Source organism: Haemaphysalis longicornis, unplaced genomic scaffold, assembly GCF_048455015.1.
Source record: "Haemaphysalis longicornis isolate Haplotype H1 unplaced genomic scaffold, Haemaphysalis longicornis Haplotype H1 scaffold_1, whole genome shotgun sequence".
Lineage (NCBI taxonomy): Eukaryota > Metazoa > Arthropoda > Arachnida > Ixodida > Ixodidae > Haemaphysalis > Haemaphysalis longicornis.
In genome coordinates, this window is record NW_027526203.1 from 449,549,729 (window position 1) to 449,572,952 (window position 23,224).

The window sequence follows — 23,224 nt, forward strand, 5'->3', positions numbered from 1 at the left end:
GCTGTGTTTTGACTGTGGACTCGCTAGCCTTGAAAAAGAAACGGTCGACGCGTCAAACGCGCTGGCGCGCACGGCATAGCCGACGCGCATTGGAGCAGCACATGACTGGGCAACCGGTTACGATTGAACGCCAGTAGTTGTAATTAATGCCTGCGACGTTAGATTTAATCTTAAAAGCGACCTGACCAGCCATATCAGGTATAATTAAAGTTCGATATGTCGCGGTAAGCGTGCGCTGCGATGCGCGCGAGCCATATCGCCCGTATTGCGCAACGTTTCCCGTGCACTTGTAATTTTCATGCAAACAGGTTTGAGTTAGTAATATAGGAATAAAAATATGCTCTCTGCGTTAAAAATGTACGTTACTGTGGCAGCATTTAACGGCGATTTTTTAAGGGAAATTATTGATGCCATTGCTTAGGGCATACTGGCTGTGCTGCGAGAAATATTGGATGCCTTGAATGTCAAAAGTAGTAGAAAAAAATATGCTCTTGCATTGAAGTTGGGAGTTATGCAGAATACTCTACCAAGCTTCAAAGTAGCTCATTTTCATCCTTGTGGTATGCAAACTTTTGGCAATGAACACCTGCACGTATGAGTACTAAGTTACTGTGCCAGGCAAGATAAAACATAAAAAAAGCCAAAAATGTTCAAACTTAAGGAAAAAAAATGCTTAACTTGTTGCCATGGTGACAACACTGCAAAAGGAGGTTGTCCAGTGCTATACAGCCAACCAGCTAACCTACTTTGCATTGAAAGCCCATTGAAACCCATCTTCCCCTCCGTTTGGTTTGCAAAGGGGGTATGTACTCTTCACAGAGGAGCTGAAAATGATGTTTTCTGGAAAGAGAAAGGCTGTAAAAGGCACTCCAATTTCAAGGCAAGGCCTTCCAGAAGCCCCATGTTCAAAAGGACATGAAAGGCTGCAACCGTGGCGACTTTTGATAAGTGAAACCTACGTTGCAACTTCGGAAGCCGTTTTCTCAAAACAGTTTTTTTTGCCACCTATGTCGCTTGTACCAGGGATTTCTTCGTGACCACTGGGTCTATTTTGATTCCGTTTCTTGCATTACATTCCTTGATGAACAGTTCAGGTCGTGACACTTTTGGTTTTCCAGATTTGTTTTTTGTGACTTTTTTATTGAAATAGTCGTTCACAGTCGACATGCCTGTTGCACATTAACCTCTAAAAAAATGAAAACCAAAAAACATTGTGTTGTAAAAAAAAAATTCTAAAACTGTCACGACCTCGTCCATTCATTTGGGAATGCAAAGCACTTCGAACAAGTTTTCTATCGTGTTTTATAAGCCGCTCAAGCTCGGTACAAGCGGAACAGAAAGAAAATTTAATACATAAAAAAGTTTTCAAAATATTAGTTTGAAATTTTTATGGTGTTATCACGGAAGCATTTCCAGTTGCTGTGCCAATTTTCATCAAAATCCACAAAGAAATAAAAAAGTTGATTTTGAAAGCCACGTCCCCCCTTAAGTAGTTGCTATCGCCCTAGCCGCCACCACTTGCGAAGACTACACAGTTATACTGACAGACTCCCAAGCCGCATGCCACAATTTCCTGATTGGACGAATATCCCTACCAGCATTGCTATACTAAAGCAAATTAAACGACTTCCAGAACTGCAGGTTGTCTGGTCACCTGGCCACGAATCCCTCAAAGGAAATGAGGCAGCACACACTGCTGCCCGCGCCCATACACACCAGGCCGTTTCCCAAGAGGGTGATAACCTACAAGATGACGACATCCTCAAGTCTACGCCCCTGCGAAAATACGCTGACATACTCGCCCACTACCGGTGTGGGCGCCAACAATACCCAGCACCCCACTCACACCTATCCAGAACCGAAGCTACAATATTCGGACGACTACGAACAAACTCTTACCCCCACAATACCCTACTCCATGCAATACCCCACTCCCTCTACCCCACATCTTGCAAATACTGCCCCCACCCTGGCACCCTATACCATCTGGTATGGGGGTGTCAACAAACCCTGTCCCTTACTTCTAATCCCCAACCTACTTACGAGCAGTGGGTGGCATGGCTGACCAGCTCCGACCTCCCCTCCTAGCATAGCCTGGTGGACAGGGCCTGGGGGCCAGCGCAGGCCAGAGTATCCCAGGCTAGAGGAAACCCCCCACCAGGCGAGTTCCCAGACATCAGCACCTAAGGCTAGCCCAAAAATTTTACTGTGCCTCCTCCACCTCTTCTCCTTGCTATGGCACAAGTGGGCATAGAACTTTATACTGAGATATTTAGTGGGAAATCCAGTGCAAATGACTAGGTGAGCCTCACTGCAATAAAGAAGACATTGTGGGGCCGTTTGGAGGTGTTTTGTTCTTTCTCGGCACGGCCTGCAACTGCAAAAACTATTGTTAAGACACTGTTTAAAGCTGCTTATCAAGATAAAAGTCTAACAAGAGTTATCTGGTAGAAATCTTTTTAGAACTTTTTGCTACAGAAACACAAAAAATATTGCCCCTGTTAGTGGCACTCCTGTTGGTTTTGTTGTCTGTTGCTTTGTCAGCTGTCTTCCTATTTGCCTTGTCAAAGCAATGGCTTTGCCATGACCCTTGAGCTGTTATGATGCCCTGCTGCTAGCCTTGCCCTTTATTTAATGGCCTTATCTAACTTTGTGATTAAATGCAAACCCAGAAACAGGAGTGTACCCCCCAAAAAGCAAATAAATGCTCCTTTTTCAAAAAACAAACGCATTTAGGGTGGTGTACTGCTAGTGAGCCGCACACCCAGAGGAAGCACAACAAAAGAATGTCAATCGCAAGCTTCAAAAAGCCATGTTGCAAGACGGGCCTAGTAAGAATGGAGCTGCTGCAGTGACTCCCATGATGTCATGAGACTGCAGCGACTGATTTTTGTCTAGTATATATTTGTATGGAACTCTGTGTAGGTAGGCGGACAAATATTGTTTTCCCTTTCTTGATCATGTGATGGTTGCTAATGTCAGAACAAAAGCTGCGCCATTGCAGTGCAATATTGTGTGCCATGGGAAAAGCACATAGAATAGTCCCCTCTAAATGTTCTTCAGAGCACATCGTTCTTCAGAGCACTTCGAAAATAGTTGTAGAAGCCAGCAGATGTTTTGTCACAAGCAAAGACAACGAATGCTATGAAGGGAAACTACAGAAGGTTATTAGCAAACTTTTGCTCAAGAAAGAAGCTCAAAAAGCAGAGAAAGAAGCAATATTGGTACAAAACATGTCTTCTGTTTGGTTAGTATGTGTTTTGTTGCCAGCGTCTGGCCGCACCCGACTGTCTTACCTGTGTTCAAAGTGAAGTGCACTTCCTTCTATTGCTTTTGCATGCTGTGCAGGCTATCCGGTTTGATAGGGAGAGCATTTTGCCCTGTCCTCACTAGACTAAAACCTTTTTCTTTGATTGCATGTGGTTAAGGCGTTGTGCTACTGAGTCTAAGAACACGGGCTCTGATCCCGGCCACGGCGGCCGCTTTTCTGATGGAGGTGAAAAGCGAAAACGCCAATGTGTTCGAGATTTCGGCACACGTTAAAGACCCCCAGGTGGTCAAGATTAATCCGTAGCCCTCCACTGCGGTGCACCTCTTCGCCTGTGAAGCATCTGTGCGTTAAACATCATAATCAATGAAATCAGTGTTCTCGATCTAATTCGACCGTTCCAGAAAGTATAACCTGAGGAGATAAATGCTCACAGGGTGGCTGTGAGGTGCACCATAGTGGAGAGAGCCAGATCAATTTCAACCACCTGGGGAGCTTTACCTGTGCCCACATCTTGACACACCGGCATTTTCAATTTTCGCCTGTGTCAGAAAAACCAGTGCCGCGGCCAGGATCATCGTGGATTGATTCTGTTTATTAGGTGTGACTAGTAGAGATAATGTGTACCTTGTCACTTGACCCAATTGTCATCTGCATGGCTTCTAATGGCAAATTCAAATTACATCTGAACGCGTAGTCGAAACTGGTCATATACTGTAGCCATCATCCTTGCTGCTCTGTGCGTGGTCAATTTCCTTGTGGCTACTGGTGAATAGCCAACTAGATTCTTGGGTAGGGCTTTAAGATTGGGTCAACGTTTTCTGTGTTTTCTTCTTGCACGTTTACAACTCACTGGTGGCTTTTTTTTTTTTTTTTTGTCAGCATTCGTCTTTGCCCTGTTCAGTGTTTTCTTGCCGTGAAAATTTAACTTGGCTTTGCGTGATGCTCCTTTGCCTAAACAAGCGGTTTTGCTTGCGCTTTATTGTGTGCGTGCAGTTCTCGGCAAGGGACCCTCAAGCTGCGGGCTCTCCCACCACCACCATACTCGGCCGCCCAGAATGACGTCTAAAATGCTAGAGGCAAGCTGTGTGAGCATGTCAGGCATTTGGCCGGTGCGTGTTGTCCTGAACTTCTCTTCTCCTAGTCATTGCCAAGAGTTTCTCATGGCATCTTACCCATGTCCCTGAAGGTACCTCCAGGCCACCCCTCTTTTCACTGCTAGCTTTAGCAGTGACATCCTGTAGCATTCCTGCCCTTTCAGATTTGTCGTCTGATATGATGCCATGGTTTTAGCACATGACTGCTTCATGCAGCAGTAAAAAAAAAAGGCATTTGGCTTTTTGATAGCTCTGATCTACATTTACAGTTTTTTTTTTTTTCTCTCTCGCTCTCTCTATTTAGCAAGTTCATGACCCCGTTCAGTGACACGGTTGGCGGAGTTTGTTTCCTTGAAAATTGCGTACTTTGTAAGGAAATACCTGGTTTTTTCATGTGTGCGAGTGTGTGTGTGTGTGCTTTTTGGAGTAGAGCATTGTATAGAATGTTCTGCACTAAACTGCTGGCTTCTCCTTGCTTCAGAGTTGGCAAGGGTAAGGTTTCACTGTTTATTTATTTTGTCTAAACATTGCATTCAGCAGTATCTGGTTCAGCCACTTGAATGGTATCTAGATTGGTGTCTGAGCTAAATGTGGGGGCCATCTGAAAGAAGCTAAAAATCAACACAATTGAGGTTGGTTGTTGAGAACACTCATTGTCTGCTCTGGTACTAGCCATCTGGTACTGGTAGATGGTACTTGCTAGTCACTGAAGGAGGTGTGCATTTAGTGCAGCGTTGCCAGATGGGGAAATGCAGCACCTGATTGTGAAAATTGTGGGCACGTTGGGCGCCAGAAAGGGGGGGAATCTCGGCTAGCGGGCTAGAACATGAGAACCAAAGCCGCAAGCTCCACCGCAACATTGTGGGGACGCCACTGAGGGTTTGGTCGACTCACCGGAATGTGCCAATGATGCGCTCGGAGGCAGGTGATGTCAACAAACCACGCTTTATTGCTCAGTCAAAATATGGAACAAGCACTGCACAGGCTGTCCCAAGCTTAGGGGGGAGACAAATTCTACACGAGCTCATTAAGCCGTCTTTGGCTGCCAACTCGGTCCGTCCCGTAGTGGGGGACTCGCCTCATCTCGGGGTCAAGGACTATACATTTCCTTGTCCGACCCGCGCCATTCCAGACCTCCACAGAAAAGCCCTAAGCAGAGCAACCTGCATTCCGACGTCACCTTGGTTGGGGGAGAAGGGTCTCCAGAAAGGGAAGGAGGGTGCCGGCGGAGGAGCCGGCTGCTAGGGGGCTGGCGCTCCACGCGCTGTGATCACCGACGAGGAAGTGTGTGCGAGGGCGTGCGCGCTTGCGCGGCTTCTTTCTTCTTTTGATAGCACAGCTTGCAGTTCTTCGACTTATCCATTTTCTGGGATTGGTGGTGAATTGACTCTAAACTTGGATACGGGGCGCGGTCTTGATCGACGTCGTTATAATTGAAGGTTTCCTGAATGAGCTGCTCCGTAAAAGCAAGCTGGTCGAATCTGGCATTTTGGGCTAGCTCTGGGACTCCTGCATTTTCTTTTCGGTGGCCTTGGTAGAGGATGAAACTGTTGACACACGCTATGTCCATGCAATGGGAAAACGGTGCTTTCCACCAGCGCACTTATTTCCTGAAGACATTGTAGGTTCCAATTATTTGGTTCGATTTATCCACACCCAGCATACCAGCATTGTAGTCTTTTACAATCAGAGGCCTCTTGATGGTTATCAAAGTCCATCTGTCACCTGTCTTCTGTCTTCGCTAGGCTGGGACAAACTGGTTGGCTGTATGAATAGTACTCATTAGGTTCAGAGTGCGCCAATCTTTCCATTGCATATATAAAATGTTGCCATCGCGAAGCCACTGAATGTCTCCGCGCTGAGCTCGTCGTTCCCGCGCAACATTCTTCAGCTCAGTTGGAAAACATTAGTGATCTTTCTAGGTGGTACCACAGGCAAGGGTTGTGCGCTCCAGCAGGTGGTCAAAAAGTTGTTTTGCAGAGGTGTAGAAGTTGTCCATGTAAATCCTGTACCTGTAAATCCTGTAAATCCTGTAGAGAACTGGAGGTTATACCCTGTTTCGGGGTCGGCTAGTACCCAAAGTTTGTACCCCCGTTGGTCACTTTGTCCCGCATATACTGCCTCATTCCTGATCTGCCTTTTGACTTCACCATACGGTCATCTACCTAGAGGTCCCGCTCTAGTTGAAAAAAATTTGCTGACGCCTGATTGATGTGCTTCAGAAGCCAAGATACTTTCCAGATCTTGCCAATAGAGGCTTCACTTGCAGAGTCGTCCAGGTCTGGTAAGTGGAGGAAGGCTAGTAGAGCTTAAAACCGGGTTCGTGGCATGATGTTTCGTGGGAGAAGGCCACTGTATATATGTCACAGAATTGTGCGAGGTAATTTAGTGGCCGATGCCTCGGACGGGAGGAGCAACAAACAACTCCCCCCAACGTGCTAATTCGGTGATGTGGTTTGGACCTGCTAACCGGCGATAGGTCCACGCCTGATTGGCCACTGACGTGAGGCACGAGACGGGACACGGGATAACCGTTTAAAAACAAAGCACATTTACTTCCTCCACACATGCAAGAAATACAGACTGACACAGAGGGTAATACAGACAAAGAAAACGAAGCTCAGCTTAGGAAACAGGCGACCGTAACACGAGGGGAGGAGTAAGGCAGACAATAGGTGGGCTTGGGAGCTTCCCCCAACTACCCTAACAATGGGCCCGCCAGACACACATACCCGTACACACAACACGGTACACTAAGAAGGGAGGAAATCAAGTCCTAGGAGTCTATGTGAAGGAGGACGATAATAGAGACGGTGATTTTAGAGTCTGCAGAAGAGTGGGGGAGAGGAGGATGCCTTAGCTCGGTTTGGTCGGCGGTCTCACCGGGGAAGATGCGCCGGTCCACTGGTCGTCTGCGGTGAATCCCGTTGATTGGCGACGCAATTCAGGTTCACCTGGGCCACGCACAGTCCCTTCCTCGAGGGGAATTCTCGGGGCCCAAAGTTGCCGCTGTTGTCGCACTCGGGGCTACACCGCAGCCCTCAGAACCGGCCGCCGCGTCACAACCGCACGACCTTCCACCGCCACTTCTCACTTCCTTCTCCCTGCGAGTCGCGAACCCCGCGCTGCACCGAGCACACAGTCTTTCGGACAGCGCGTCTTCCGAGAACCCAGCGGGTGGGCCCTTTGTTGGCTGCAGCGCTCTCGCCTCTCTCTCGCCGAAACACATGGCCCACAGACCCGTGGGCTGAAATGGCGGCGAAGACATTCCTACTCCGCCAGCATCCCCCTGCTTGGTCCCAATATGGCGAGCGAAAAAAAAAGAGCCATTGAGGGACCCGAATTTCACGACAATATACTCCCCGTGCTCCAGTATAAGTGCAGTCGTGGAACTTCAACAATTCCCATGTAGATGATGATCGTAATGAAACGCATCATCTCTAGCAGAGTTACTTCTTGCCACGAGCTGTCACGATGAGCATAGGTCAGCCTGTCACAAATATTCATCCAGGCGTACTTGTTGGTATTGTCACACAACATCCTGATTACTTCAGCCGTAGAAAACATCATAAAAGAATCCAGCGCTTTTGCGAACTTCCGGTAGCCGCTCCGCCGTGTTGTGTCGATATGGACACACTGGGCTGTCACTTAGACTCAAACTTCACACGTCTTGGCGCATTGGGCAAAATATCTCCACTGTATGTTGCCGAGACCCTAATGAAACAGAATAAACAACTGTTGTCTGTTATAAAGACCACACACTGTATTTATACAAAGGGGGCGCTGAAACGAAACCTGCGTGCGCACTGTGGCTGATGTCCCCGGCTGCTGAGATGAATTGTCACTGTCTGAACTGAAATCCAATGATTGAACATCATCAGTAGACTCCTCACTGCTGCTCTCGTTAAAAGAATCGGGATGTGAAGCGGCCAAAGTGCTTGGTTTCGCCTTTCAGTACCAAGGCGCGCGCAGAGGAGCCGCCGTCGTGATTGCCAAACTACGGCGTTACCCTGACGCGAACTTTTATTTTTCTCAATGCCTCCTTGTGTTGAAAACAGGAAAACGAAAACGAAACCAAAACTTTTGTTCCTTCTGAACACATCAGAAGGCGCCACTTGTCCTGTGTCTCAGAAATAAATTTTTTGTGGCGCATTCAAAACGTCGATACCATAGTATCGATCGCGTATGGCACGGTTACTAAGGAGTTAAAGCTGGTCGGAAGTTGCAGTGGTGAGGCCGGGGTTGTTCTTCATGATGCCTCGGATATTTTCGATGATGTTGAGGTCTGGGCTTCTCACTGGCCAGTGCGGTGTCATTATTCCGAACCCTTCAGGCATGTTGCTAACAGCTTTCGCTGTATTAATGTATGTGCCATCTTGCCGTAGGTAAAATAGGCCATCAGGGAATGGTCCATCAAGCGCATATGGCAACAAGGTATATATAATGATTTCCATGTATCCGCTTGCCATCAAGTGCCCAGGAATTGTGTAGACGGGTCCAAGTCCCTCGTAACTTATGGACCCCCAAACTGCCTCAGACATTGGCCGCTGGACTTCAGTTTCCATGCATTGCGTTCGTCATGCTTGAGAACAGGAGATATCAACAATGAATAAAAAAAACTGGGGAAGGAGATCAAGTGCAGAAAAAATGGATTTTATTATTCAGATATTTGTAGTTGAATGAGCCTGATGCTCCAACAGAGCTAAGAATTGAAATAGACCACCTGTGGATCTTTAACGTGCGCCAAAATCGTCTACACGCGGCCTTTATTGTTTTTCGTCTCCACTAGAAAAACAGCCGCTGCACTCGTGAATGAATGAAAACCATCACCTCATGCAGTGCACCACAACGCCTTAGCCGCAAAGTTTAAATATTCCTACTATGTAAGTAAGACTAAAATTTCGTTTATTTGGGCTTTCTACACGAGAAGCAACATGCTGGCAGGCAGGCATCGCGTTAGTTTTTGGTTTGTCTTGCATGTGGCTCCTCCGAATTGGTGGAACTTCGAGGTGTTACTGCCGTGGCATTCCCCATTAGGCCAGAACAGGTTAAGGGAAGCGGGGAAACGAGTGTAGGGAAATTTCCGCGAGACCGAGAAAAAAGCTTGCACCCGGTTGCAGGGAGGCTTTAACATGTTGGTATAGTAAAAATGGTAAAACTTTTCGGCATTTCTCGGGGCATCAGACTCTTTTCTGCTGATCCCATCGTTTGCAGTAAGTAGCCTCATCAGTGAAGACAACAGCCCTCCACTTATCTTCCTTCCAACTCGCAGCGGCAGGTGCGAAAAGAAGTCAAGCTTGGCAGTGACGTTCTTCAAGATGCATTTTTTGAGTGGCGATACGGCTAGGAACTTTTGCTTCGTGCAGTCGGCACCATTGGTCTCGGTGGAGATATATAGGTCAACCCAAGCTCGTCCCGAATTTCGTGAGCACTGAGAAAGGGGTCATCCGCCGTGGCGGCAACAATCAATATGTCCTCTTTGGCCGATGTTCACCGGTCCGGCTGATGACGGGGAGCATACGCGATTCATCCTTTTTTGTAATATGCTTGCAGCATCTTGTTGCTAGTTCCCATCGGACATTTTGTGGAAGCACATATGGCCCGTTGGGACATTGTGCATCCCAGCAAAATGATGGCTTGACGTTCTTGTTTGCTAACGCAAGGTGGCATCCTGTTAAAGATGCCATTGCAACAATGAAAAAAAATGTATAAGCTGAAATCGAATATATATAACTCTGCCCCGTTACGTCATCTGAGCACTACATTGTGGCTCAGCAAAGATCGTACGATAATGCGTTTCGTTTGCTCAAGCTTGTCAGTTTGTTGCCGGGCGAATATTTCGTCGTATACGTGACAACACCTTCGTTCGCAAGCTCGCCACAGAACAAAATTATTCCAAGCTTCCATTTCCTTTTTTTTTTTTTTTTTTTAATGGCAGCGTTTAGCAGGTAAAAATATAAATCCACTTCCATAGCTTGACTTAGCAAGGAGCGTATTCTGATGTTGATTGCTGTTACAGTATGAAAAAGGAATAGGCACATGTGTTCAGCTGTGGGAGTTGTAGAAAGACCGACAAGGGAAGACGCTTTAAGTGATGCCTTTTCTGGGGTGGAATTCTGAGTTGTGTCCTTTGAGGAACTCTGGAAGTATATCTGATGCATGGGGGCAACATCTGGGGACTCACGTCGCATCATTTAGTTCATCCCTTCCCCCCTTCCCCCTCTCTGATTCCACGTGGTTAAAAGTGAAGGTATCCTCTACATCTCATGACTTACCAAGAAACAAAAGGTTGCCGTAAGCTTTTCTATTCTTATGCTCAGGTGCCAAAGCTTTCAAAGCAGAAAAGCTGGCCTCTAGATTTAGTTTTCCTTCTATCTCTAGCACAGCACCATGTGCCGGGGGTCACCAGCTGCAGCAGTCGGCCTATGTTTGTTTCAGTCGTGGGATAGGAGAGTGCCCATAGTGGGCTGAACAGCAGCACAGGTGAGTTCAGAAGCTGAAGAACATTGTACACCATCATGATTGCCTCGTAAAAACTGTATGGCAGAAACAAACTTCTCAAGGAGCATTTTGCTTTGTTTGGTGATTAGCTAAGTGGTGAAGTTAAAAAGGCTCCAAAGGTCCGGGTAGATGTGACCAAGCACCCTACTAAGGCATGGCATGCTGTAGTACAGAGACCGGCAGTGACATTCCGTTGCCTTCTGGCATTTGTGTACCAGTGGGGGACTGTGGCTGACAATCTATGCATTTCAGCATCCAAATTGAACCTACTGCTGCTTGAGATTTTTTGCTGATATAGAATCCTGGTTTTGGTTCTTTATTTGATTGCAGGTAGTAGGAAAACCATTGCTGAGCCTATTGACACGTAGTAACACCCAAGAAGACTCAATGCATTTAAACCAGGCACCATGACTGAACAGCAATGAATACAAAAAACTTGACCAAGAAACATGAGCTCTTAGCTCCATGGACAGCTTTTGTCACCCAACACTTTCAAATGTGAATTGCTAACCATCCTTTTTTAGGAATATCATGGTTACAGTGGGATTTTATATATCAATAGAAAGATTAATATGCCTTATGAAGGCATTACTTTGCAGTATGCAATAAAATTCACAAGAATGCGTGATTTATCGCAAATTGCATAGAACATTTTTATTCTTGTGTTCGTAACGTAAGAGGGCAAAAAAGCAAAAAACAGGTGTAACAAACTTTCCCTATGACAAAGAAACCATGCAAAATTTGCCTTCAGCCTTGGTGCCTATGCGGTAGCACCAGCTGCAGCCTATTAAACTGCATGACCAGCCAGTGTGTGCATCCACACAGGAGCAGAAATGCAAGAACACCTGCACAGAATATAGTACGAAATCAGCAATAGGAATGTTGTTACAAATAACAGCGTGTTACTTGTACTAACCAATAACATACATCTTGTCGGACCAGACAGGGCAGCTGAACTGTTCGAACTGGAGGCAGCTTGACGAAGTAACCTGAAGGAGCAACTCGTAGGTGCGGTGTTTGCCCAGGCACATCTCAGTTGGTTTTAGTGGTGGTAATGGACTTTCTTCAGCGCTTAGCTCCCTCACCATCCACTTTGCTCTTCCATTACTATTGTGGGGACATGGTTCTCTGGAACATGGCACGCTGGGTTCAAGGGACTTGGAAAATTACGCCCACCTCCCCTCGCTGGAACCCTGGTGTGATGCGACGCTGAAGGGGGTTCTGTTGGGTGTTTTCGTTGGGTCGATTAGTCGAATTGCATTTAGTCGAATTGCGTGAAACAAGTAGTGAACGTGAATTGCGTTTCAATCACATCGTTGGGTTCCATGCGAGGGTATGCGGGCGTAATTTTGAGCATAATGAGAGACGTTGTTGTTGTCGTTCAGACGGAGGCTTTATTACACACAAGAACGATGGCTTTATGGTCCGTGAAATGCACCGTCAGAGGTTCGCGTAGCACGGGCACGATCAAGTCCTTGCGATCAGCAAACACCAAGTCTATACACGACCCACGGACGGTGGTGGGGTACGCAGTGTCCGAGACCAAGTGGAACCCGTAGGTGTCGGCCACGTGTCGTACTAACCAGTCGTCGGTCTTGACGTTGGCGTTAAAATCACCGGCTAGCACGAAGGGCTTTGCACTGTCGTATGTCTGGCTCACTATCGTCTCGATGCGTTCCTGCACACTTTCTCGCGACAGGGAAGGCGAGAAGTAGACAGCGACGATGGTAACGCCCCGACTGCACATGCTCTCGAGCAGGAAAATTACGCCGGAAGCAGAACTGGCGGTGCTGAGTACTGCACATGCACACAGCGCGCAGCGCCGCCCACCGGCGGAGTGAGAGTGCGCTGCGCCATGCGCCCGCAGATGCTGGGCGAGAGTGTTCGCTATCGGAGAGAGAGGAGAGGGGGTGAGCGGAGGAGAGACGCAGCTATGCGGACGCGGACGACGACGACGGACGCAGGACAGGGTTGCCGGCAAGAGATGCTCCTCTCAGCGTCGCATCTAATAAACTGGTCTGTGGTGGCCGTGAAGGCCAGTGTTACCATGGGATAATAGGCCGCCTTTTGTAGGTATTAGTAATTATTTTTTGTAATGATTAATATTGTTACAGTGTAATGGTGTATATCAATAGAAAGCTGTATAAATATACTTTCAAAAAGCATTACCTTTAAGAACGAATGTTAGGGTGTAATAGGCAGTAAAATCCATGAAATACATGATTTATTGAAAATTGCATAAAACATTTCTAGTCTGCTCACAACATAAAGGGGAAAATTAGGTAAAATAAACAAATAAACATTTCATTTGTCAAAGAAGCTTTATGCAGTTTACCTTCAGCCATGGTACCTAGGAGGTAGCACCAGCTGCAACCTCTTGAACTGCGTGACCAGCCAGTGTGTGCATCCACACATGAGCAGAAATGCAAAAGCATCTGCGCGGAGTATAGTGTAGAATTGGCAATAGGAATGTTGCTTCAAATAACAGTATGTCTGGAACATAGGTAGCAATAGAAAGAGCATCTTGCCTTATAACATAAAATTCCATTTGTTGACGTCCACGTGACACCATCTGTGCTGGGGTCCTCAAGTGGGTCCTCAAAACCTTGCAGGAGCAGAGTCCTTTCTGGCTTACACTTTCCTCTGCTTGGCTCTTTTGTTACGGTGCCGTAGGCCATCGGTCACGGAGTTCTGATGACTGCTAACCTCCCGTGAAAACTTGAAACGGCGCCTTGCAGACAACCATCACCATCTGCCGTATTTGTTGCAACTTCTTTTTCAGTTTCAGTTTTGTTCGTTTACATTTCGTGAGTGGAGGCTGCACTGCGAGCAAAATTTGAACCCAAGATAGCTCCGAGTTGGGTGGAAGTGGTGTACACTTCACGCCGTGCTCTGCAAAGGCTGTCTACCATTGCTGGGGGCTTTGGCAGCTGCTGCTGCAGATTTTTTTGACTCCAGCAGCATTGATGACTCCAGCAACAATGTGGGACCTTGAGTTTACATTCTGATGAAGCAGATATTTGAGTACAGCGAAGTATCACAAGGACACGCCCCCTTTCCGCCCATGAATCCTGCACAACACCAGCCGAAAAGGATGGAGAAGTAATTGCAAGATCTACAAAAAACAAAGGCACAAAATAGAATGAACATCTTCACCACTTGCAATGTTTAGCTTTGCTTTCTGCCGGCGCGTGACTGCTTCACTGAGTGGCACAGCCGTCAAGCCGCTAGATTGATGGGCCTTCGAAAATCCAGGACATCGTGTACAGGATTGATGTATATATTGAATGAGAGCTAAGGAACATAGGAACAACTTGTATGTTTCAGATTTCCTAAAATAATTTTCTGTCTTAGTACAATCGCCCATTTCTGTTGTGTTTGTAGTTTTTTGTGCTTTTTTTTTCTGTTTGACAACGAAACTCTGAATAATTGTACCTCTCTCAAAGCTGTTGCTATGCCTTTGAAAGAGCAAATTACAAGCTAAAATTTATGTATAACAATGCTAAATGGGAGGGAAGCTTTGGAAACTCATAGAATATAAAACATGCAATCCAAAAATGTGACTTTCGAAAAAACAATTTTTTTTGTTACTTTTCGCAATCTGGTCCCCGCGTCCGCCTTAAGTTTCTGCTGCATATGACTTGATGCTGAGAAGCCAGCAGTTTAGGCAGAAAAAACTTTTGTTTCAGTATATGCAACACTCTGTTCATGTAAATATGCACAAGTGCCGTCTACTAATCTAAACAGCCCTCACAGTGGTAGGCCACAGTGCTAGGTGGCCTGATGCGGGGCAGCCTGGCAGGTTCTTGTGTGCCCCTCTCCTGCTTGAGGGAGTGCATGCGCAAGGTGTTGGGAACCGCATGTCATGGTGGCTCAGTTTGATGGTCACTCTCGCGCTCTGTTTACTTTTGATGGCACACGCACCTTCCTTTAAAGAAGTACTGACAGCAAATTTCATTGTCTAAAAACTGATATGGTTACCAAGGCACCTTCCTGACACTAAGATACCTTCCTGTAGTTGTGGGCATCAAGTGTCCTTTGGAACAAATTTTAAATTGATTTTTCGCCTCAGTTTTTAGAGTCTGGGAAATGGTGGCTCAGTTGCTCTGTTGCATCTATTACACCTAGGAAAGTGTGTGTGCGTGCACGCGTGCGTGTGCGCGGGCAGGTGGGCGGGTATGCTGGCACACTTGTGAACAGTTTTTAATGAAGACTTTCAGTGTTTCTCTCTGGTGAATATTCAGGGATGATGATGATGATGATGATGACGTGGCTATCCCCTTTGTATCGGGTGGGCATAATTTTGGCACCCTAGCCGTCACTTCAAACTATATCTACAGGAAGGAGATTATCAGAGGGAAGGATAGGCATGGCATAGGGCAGGCACTGTCTGCACGAATTGCGGGGTTCCCTATGAGTCAGTGTTACCGTGTGCAGCACCTTTGTCTCTGGGCCCTGGTTGCCGGGTCCGCCACCACCACTGGCGCAGTCTCTCCTTCGACGTCGTCACCAACATGGATCTGGTGTCGCTGTCGCAGGTCTCGAGTCCCAACGCTTGCGGTAGAGTGGTGCCGTCCGGGTGGGTTGGCGACAACACAGCACACTGGGTGATCACGTGCTCCGCACTCTCCTGTGCTTCCCCGCAGGCTCGACAGATGGCACTTTGCACTGCTGGGGATGAGTCGAAGCGCTGACGGTAGAGGAGGGTGCGGAGTGCTCCCACGCGTGCCTTGAAGAGCAGTGCACTCCCAGTGTCGTTGTCGTAGAACAATTCCGCTGCTGGGGTGGACTGCAAGGTAGGCTACCCCAAGCAGGACCGGGATGCCCAGGATGTCGCCAGTCACCCACATGTGCTCACTGCACGGACAGTCGAGCCTGGTCCATGAGGTACCGGCCTTCCACAGCAACCCGATACCACCGCCTTTGCGGCCATTTGGAGCGTGGTTCTGCCCTGACCAGTGCCAATGAGGGTGGATCGGTGGCTCTTCGTCGCCAATGAGGTGTGTCTCGGCGACCCCGTACACCATCATACTTTCATCGTCCAGCACCTTGTAAAGCTCCTCGCACCTTCCGCATTCACAAGAGCTCCATGTAGGTTGAGGAAACCAACGTTTTGCACAAGTTTACGTGCGCAGCGGGTGCGGTGATGGCGGTTTCGGCGTCCACGAAGTCGTTGCCTGCGTGTGACCCCACCTGCATGGCCCATCCGCCATTGGCTCTTTTGCCATTTGGCGGCCCTTTTGCCAGTCAGCTCTTCTGCCATTTGGCCACCAGGGCGTTTCCGAAGGTTTACGCGATGCATGCCCACCCCCCGGCGGAGCTGCAAGGCTACGCGTGCGCTTGTGCCGGCTTTTGCTACTGGGGAAGGTGGGCGGCCCTCTTGAGATGGTGACGCACCAGTTCCTCCACAACACTGCTGAGCACTGGGTGTGGGTTCCATAGAGGAGCTTGTCCCCATGGTGGTAGCAGTTGTGCTCGGTGTGGAGTATGCAGAAACTGCGGTGGTTCTGCCGCGATTGCAGGCCCCCATGGGAGTGGCACTTGAGGCGGGATTAGTACTTGAGGAAGGTTCAGCAGCGGTGTACTGGGTGCTGGCCACTGCGGTGGCGGTGGCAGCATGTTGCTGCTTCTCTCCGTCGGTGCCGCCTCCACACCGCTCGGTTCCAGTTGGCCAGGCGCAGTCTTGGGTTTCTGCTCGACTGGCTCCTGCTGACGATAGCGCTGGCCTAAAAAAGGTTTTGCTACCTGAGCAATCTTCACCGCAACGAAGGCAGCCCTCTCCGTGCTGTACAGCAGGCCGTCCCTCTCCATCATGGCTGCCTCCCAACCCTTGCTAAGGTCGAGAAATTTGTGCCGCGAACAGTTGCACCACCTCTTTAGCCTTGCATTGGCCATTACGATGGCAACTCGTGTTTCTCCACCCCTGGTCGTTATCTCAGGGATGGAGCACACGACGAGGTCACCCTGGCGATCCGCCCAATTCGCTTCGAGGTTGCGCACAATCTCTTCCGGTGCTCGACGAAGGACGTCCGCCAGGCCCACATGGAGAACGTAAATACGGCGAATAGGCTGAGCTTTGCGCTCGTAGGTCTCCACATACCTTATGGCTGTTGCCGCTGTCGCTTTCTTGCCATACAGCAGACCAACTGCCCCAGGTGCGCCCGTGGCCTTCTGAGCATCTGCCCCGAACTTGCCAACGTTGGCGTCTCCTACCAGGATAACCTCTCTGGCAGCGTTCCAGGCAGGGTAGACCCAGTTGCCTTCCTTTCTGCCTGGCTCTTTGTCTTGCCTGGTAGGCTGACTGCCATAGTGCTCCACTTGGCTTGTCCGGCGAGTTCCCGGCCGCTTGCGCTGGATGCCGCGAGCAGGGGCATCGTCACTCTGCGCTGCTGCACCCCGCAGACTACCTTTTTCCTTAAGAGTGGGCGTACTCTTTCTCCGCTGAACAGGGTATTCCCGGCAATCTGCGCTGGGGCGTCGGAAGCCTTGTGGAAGTACTTCGTCCTCAAGATGTTCTTTCCTGGCTGTGTGAACCTCCAGAGCATGCGCGAGCGTTGACTTGTTTTCGCTTGTCGTAGCTACTGCAGGGCTCGCTGTGCCCCGTACAACCACACGGTCTTTCGCAGTCATGTCCACGGGGGTGTGTTCCGGGTCAGCCGGTATCTCTACACTTGGCACGGTCTGTGCTGGACTGCCCAGAGCCACGTCGTCGCTGCTATTCCCCGCTGTCGCTCTCGGAGTGGGCGATGTCCGATGTTAGTTCCTGTGCCTGCGAAATCTCCGGCTCGTGGCTGCACTTCATCTGATCTTGCATTGTGTCGTTCTCAGCTGCACTGGAGGTCGCGTTGAGGCCGAGCTGTGCCGTTACCTTTAATAATTGATCTTGCAGGTGTGTTATCAGACCTCGAAGCGTTATCGTCTCCGCTTCCATCGCTTCCAGTTTTGAGGTGGATGCAGTGTCCGACACGCAGAGCGTGCACACGAAGTCGCTTGCAGCTCGGGCTTCCCGGAACGTCTTATAGCCAGTCTCATCTAGGTAGGCCCACCTGTTGCACTTGTCGCACTTGACTTGTGGCGCGTCAACACCCTCTCGGCGCATCGTACCTCTCGCCATCTTACCGCGGTCGTCGGCGCGGAGTCAGGAGAGTCGGCCCGCAGGGGAAACAGGTTTCGCGGAGGGCGACGGGGAATTAGGGGAAGCCGACGGAGAAACTTGTCCCCTACGAGGCTACGCCTACGCTCTCCTGCAGGGGCTTTCGGCCGCACAGCTAGGCCTACTGTCTCTATGCCGCGGCCACACACACTGTTTGGCCAGAAAACTCACCCTGAGTTGCCTGATGGTGCATGGCAGATGGTACACCGTGCAGTCAGCCAGCTCTGGACGTCACTCAAAACTCCCGCCACTAGCTACACTCAGCAAAATTGGATGAATAGCGCGCACATGGCTCCGAGGCCGAGAGCCTCCAACTCTATTCAGTACACAGTACACGATTCAGTACACAGCCAGCAGCGCTGCTCGGGGCCGCTGCAGGCTCGATTGAAATACAACTGGCCTTTCCAGGTGTCCGTCGTAACCGCGGTTATCGCTCAGTACCAGCGTGGGACGAGGCGCTGGTCGCTCGGCCTGCCAGCCATGTCGGCGTCCGATACGACGCAGTACGCGGCCGCCTCGACCAGCCACGAAGTTTTGAACCCACATGGTGGGCGCACGTCGTGGACGTGACAAGTACGTACAGAGGCGACGGTCTTCACGCTCAAGCCATCTCGCTTTGCAAGTGACTTCGCTGAGTTCAAAACACCTGTTTCTCCGATGTGGCTCACAGAGGTTTCGTCGCACGGCGTTTCGACATTAATAATCAATAGTTCAGCGTATATTTTACACGGGCACGGACATTTGCACACACTTTGTTTGCACACCCAATCGCCACCACCTATTGGCCTTTTCAGACTTGCTGAATGCGGCAGTACTGATCCTTAATTGAGCTGAGGAGGAAGTAGGGTATGGGTGGATGTGAAAAGTGGTCTTGGAAGCTTTTCGAGCCAGCGACAAGCTCAGATGAAAAAAATGACGTCAACTACTGTCGAGAGCACCCTGCATATGCTCCTGGGCCCTCGGCAACCAGAACCAAAACTGATGCAAATGGAGCTATAATTTATTATCGGCAGTGTGTTTGTCAGTTTTAATTCGTGTTCTATCGTTCATAGACTAGCAGGGACTCATAAGGAAAAAAAAAAAACTAGGAACACTAATTTGGTGTCAGTACTTCTTTAAACTCTGTGTTGAAAATTTGCCTTGAGCCTATTGATCTGCATCTCCCATTGAAAAAAAGAAGAAAAAATTGTTGAAACCTTCCTCAAAACATTTTTTTTTTAACATGTGCATGGTGTACCTTCTTGTTTCCATTCACTGCCTATAATTTGGTTGACGGATTAATGTATACTTAAGCACCATTGTAGGCTTAATTTTACTCTCAGATTTGCCTGGAAGTATAAAAGAATTGACTTGTGAGTAGTTTATGAATTTTTGTTGTGTGTAATGGAAATTGCTCAAGGTCAAACCTGCGCGTTATTGTTTGATGCCGAAGATGAAGCTTAAAGGCAGGATGTTTTCCGCTGTTTTGTATGGCATGTGTCATCTCATTGCCGGTGTCGTCTACTTGGGTTCTTGTGCCAAAATGTGCCGATTGTGGCCATTGTTGGGTGTACAGTTTTTATGTCTTATTGCTGATATTTCCTAATTTAACATCTGCACCAAAATGGTGTGCTGATTGCGTTCATTGTGTTGTGTCTTTTGTTGTGTTGTTGCCCCTGTTTAATTATTTATTTCTATGCCAGAAAGTGCTCATTACAGCTGCAACCCTGAATAGAGTGCGATTGCAATATTTTTTTTCTACTATGGCTTCGAGCCTATTAGTGTAGCCTGAGTGAATGCACTTCTCAATGCAATGTTGTGTTTCATTGTTTCAAATGAATTTATTAATTTGTTTGTGCGAAAAATTGTGCAATAATTTGTGTGGTCTTTTTGTTCTGTTGCTGTTTCTTTGATTTTTAGTGTTGTATTAACGTGCTGTAAAATGGCAAGGCAGCGGCCAGACTTGTGCAAACCCTGCTCGTTAATTTTTTGTTATTATTTTTATTTTTGTTTAGGACACACCCTGCTTTTAGTTATTCCCAGCTGTCGAACGAAATAGGTGCCGAACATTCTCGGTTACCTTATCTCTAGATTTTTAGGATACATTCAGTGTGTTGGGTACATTTTTAAGCGCAGAACCGAGCATAGCTTCAAATGGTTTGAAACAAGACTTCGAACAGGTGGCAAACAGACTGCTCTCATTGTGCATTTCTCTCATCATGACTGTTCAAAAGAATGCAAGTGGTAAATTGCTTGGCATTGAGCTAGCAGCAAACTGGATGTAATGTTGAAATTCAAGGGCCAGCATGGATATCAGCCCTGACCTTACAGTTCTGATGTCGTAGGCACGGCTGGCTTTTCGTTGGACCGGCTGCTAATGTTAGAATCATTCTTCAACGTGAATGAAGTCACTTGTACAGTTTCCGCAATTCCGTATCCAACTACAGAAAACTGCCCCTGCGTTTTGCAGAGGTTCATTTTTCGCAATGCCTCACTCCCTTTATATTTATTTCGGTGGGTGTGAGCCACTTCATAATATAATTCCTGCAAGCCATTCTAGTTTTAGGCAGTGCTGTCTGTGTTTCCTATCATTGATGCATATTTATTTCTGCATTTTACGATAAAACAGGGTGTTTTGTTAGTCTAGTACTTGTATGTGCAGAATTCAATGTGTCTGGGACTTCTGTGCACTTCGCCTGTGCACGTGCCAGTTGCAGGCTGTTTGATCGGTATGCACAGACTCGTGCTTCAGCATTGTCCTGAAGCAGCATCTTGCGCTTTATTACTGTCTGCCTCGGCTTGCACTTAAAGCCATTATTCACATCTTCTGAGGCAGCATTTTTCTTATCATGGGAAAAAATGCTTTTGTACACTGTTTATGCCAGCCACACTACTAAAATTGCAGAAGACAGAGTTTGGAATGAAAAGCTGCAGGAAGAAAAAGGGAAATTGCGAGCATTAAATAAAGCCTCCAGGACAGTGAAATCCTGGACAGTAATAGTAATACTATGCCCCAAATACAGCCATACAGCTCTATATTAGCATTGTAAACATTATTTATTGTTGGTATGTGGACGCAGCAAGTTTCATTAACTTCAAAAGCCCTGGTGGAAAAGATTGAACCTCAGTAGAGCTTTTTATGCCCATAAATTAGTTCCTTAATGGGGTCATGTACACAGGCCATATACTGCTTCATGAATGGCCATAAATGTTCATGAAACAGTATGGAGAGGTAACTAGTAAGTGAGGAAGCCTTGGGAAAAATTATTTGAGGATTTTGAGGGAGGAGCAAAACTAAGAAAACTTCATTTGCCTGCACTTAAGTGTATATAGTTTTGTTATGTGCCTCCTGACTTTTAAGCATATTCTTGTTTTCTAGTAGCTTCGTGTGGATTTTTTGATGCCGAAGGGACTAAAAGGGCCTGAATAACATACAATTAAAAAATAAAAAATGCTACAGTGAAGCCTCATTGTCATCTCTACATCCTCTCTGCTGGACAACTGGTAGCTTCGTTCTTGTTATTTATGAGTTTATTTTAAAGATACTGCCCCAGAGACCGCTATATTCGTTTTCTGTGGATGCCAATCTATCTGTTTAGAGCAACTTCGGTTTTGTCTTCAGTGTACCTTTAACGAGGGGTAGGGGGGGGGTAAGGTGATTGCAGCCGTGGTATTTGTGTGTTACTGGTGCAAGGGCATCAAAGGCCACAGTGCGAGATTGCTTTTCCAATAGGCCCCTGAACTAGCACTGCTAAGCTTACACCTCCTGTGGGTGCCTTCTGCCTCCCTCCCCATTTCCATCCATCCCTAGGATCTGCCCTTGCCAGGGCATCTGTGTTCGACAATTTATAAGAAATCTGTTCTCCCCGATTGGGAAAACCCTTGTTTGCAATCGAGTATGCATTTTGCAGTGTGCGGAAACCACACATTCCACGACTGAGACATGTCTACTAGTTGGAGCTTCAGCCACCTTTGCAGAGGAATTTTTTTTGTGGGTGCTTTGCTTTGTGGGCATGGGCGGTACCAGTGCATGCGAGACATAGATTTGCCCCCCTTTTTTTTTTCCCTTAAAAATGTTTGGCACGAAAAATTTGCTCAGAAACGTTCTGAAAACCTGCCAAAATCATTATTTTGCAACTTCACCAGTAGTTTTGCTTTGGTGCTTTTGGTTTTCACAAGAAGGGTTTCCCTTTATACTTGTGGAATTATGTAGCTACGGGTTACGAATTCAGTTGAGCAATATTTAAGCCTTTTTAGCCCGGTTCAAGTGCTTGATTGGTTCTTTCTCTCTCTCTCTCACCCCAAGACATTGATGTCATTGATGGCCTGGGAGGAAGTAAATTTCGTTTGGGTTTGTTTACAGCTACTGCTCATTTTGCAAGACTCCTTTATTTCCCTGCTAAGTTGTGAAATTTGCAAGTCACAACCACCCTGTGTGCCCAATCTTTACGCCACTTGTGTTTACTGTGTAGAGCGATTCACAATCTGGGCAAGAGGCACTTGCAGTGTGGACGAGAACGGTGTTGTGTAGCATCTTTACCCAAGCCTGTCTTGCAGACAAGGCATTTCTGCTCTGCTAGTAGGCATCTCCTGCTCAAATGATACAAGCTGGCAAGGAGAACTACAGTTGGGTTCCCTGTTCTGTTGCGCATTTAAATATGTTTGGTGTTTCACCAGCACACCTTCACTATGTGCTGAAAGGTCATATAGAATGCGCGAACTTTTGTGCAATAGGGTTGTGCCTGTGGCTCAGTCAAGCTGTTTGCTGTGGTCACTTCTTGGCTATGCGAGTGTGAACGTGTCTAGTTTGCATTTTTGTATTGTGTCCCTCTAGGATGTTGGAAATGAACTTCGGTGAACAACTTAAATATTTCATAGGATGCATATCACGAATTCTGATTGCGTGCAAAAATATAAAAGATTTTTTATGGAGACACTTGTTTGAATGATTCATTGCTACAGCAGCAGTCATTCTGCAGGAGCAAGTGGGTGCAAGAACAGCATGTAGTAGTAAATGACAAAAGTTATGCTGATATATTAATTCTGCGCAGAGTGGAAGGAGATTCTTCAGCCCCTCAAAGAGCCCCGTACCTTGGCTTTGGGGAGGGAGCTATAATTGCTTCCACGCTTCCCCAATTTGTGTAGTTCACATCTGTAAACCTGTTGCATTTGGTAAAGCAAAGCACAGCAATGTCATGCAGCACTGACTAGCACAGCAGCACTGAC

At 47.6% G+C, this 23,224-nt stretch overlaps 1 protein-coding gene across 1 annotated transcript in view; it reads left to right on the top strand.

The window, feature by feature from the left end:
* Scgalpha (sarcoglycan alpha) overlaps window positions 1-22,928 on the top strand; it is a 38,531-nt gene extending 15,603 nt beyond the window's left edge. Inside the window, exon 9 of the mRNA XM_077687728.1 lies at window positions 4,265-22,928. Within this exon, the coding sequence (XP_077543854.1) occupies window positions 4,265-4,337 (73 nt within the window). The 3' untranslated portion in view covers window positions 4,338-22,928. The remainder of the gene's footprint in view (window positions 1-4,264) is intronic.
* Window positions 22,929-23,224: the final 296 nt, after the last annotated feature.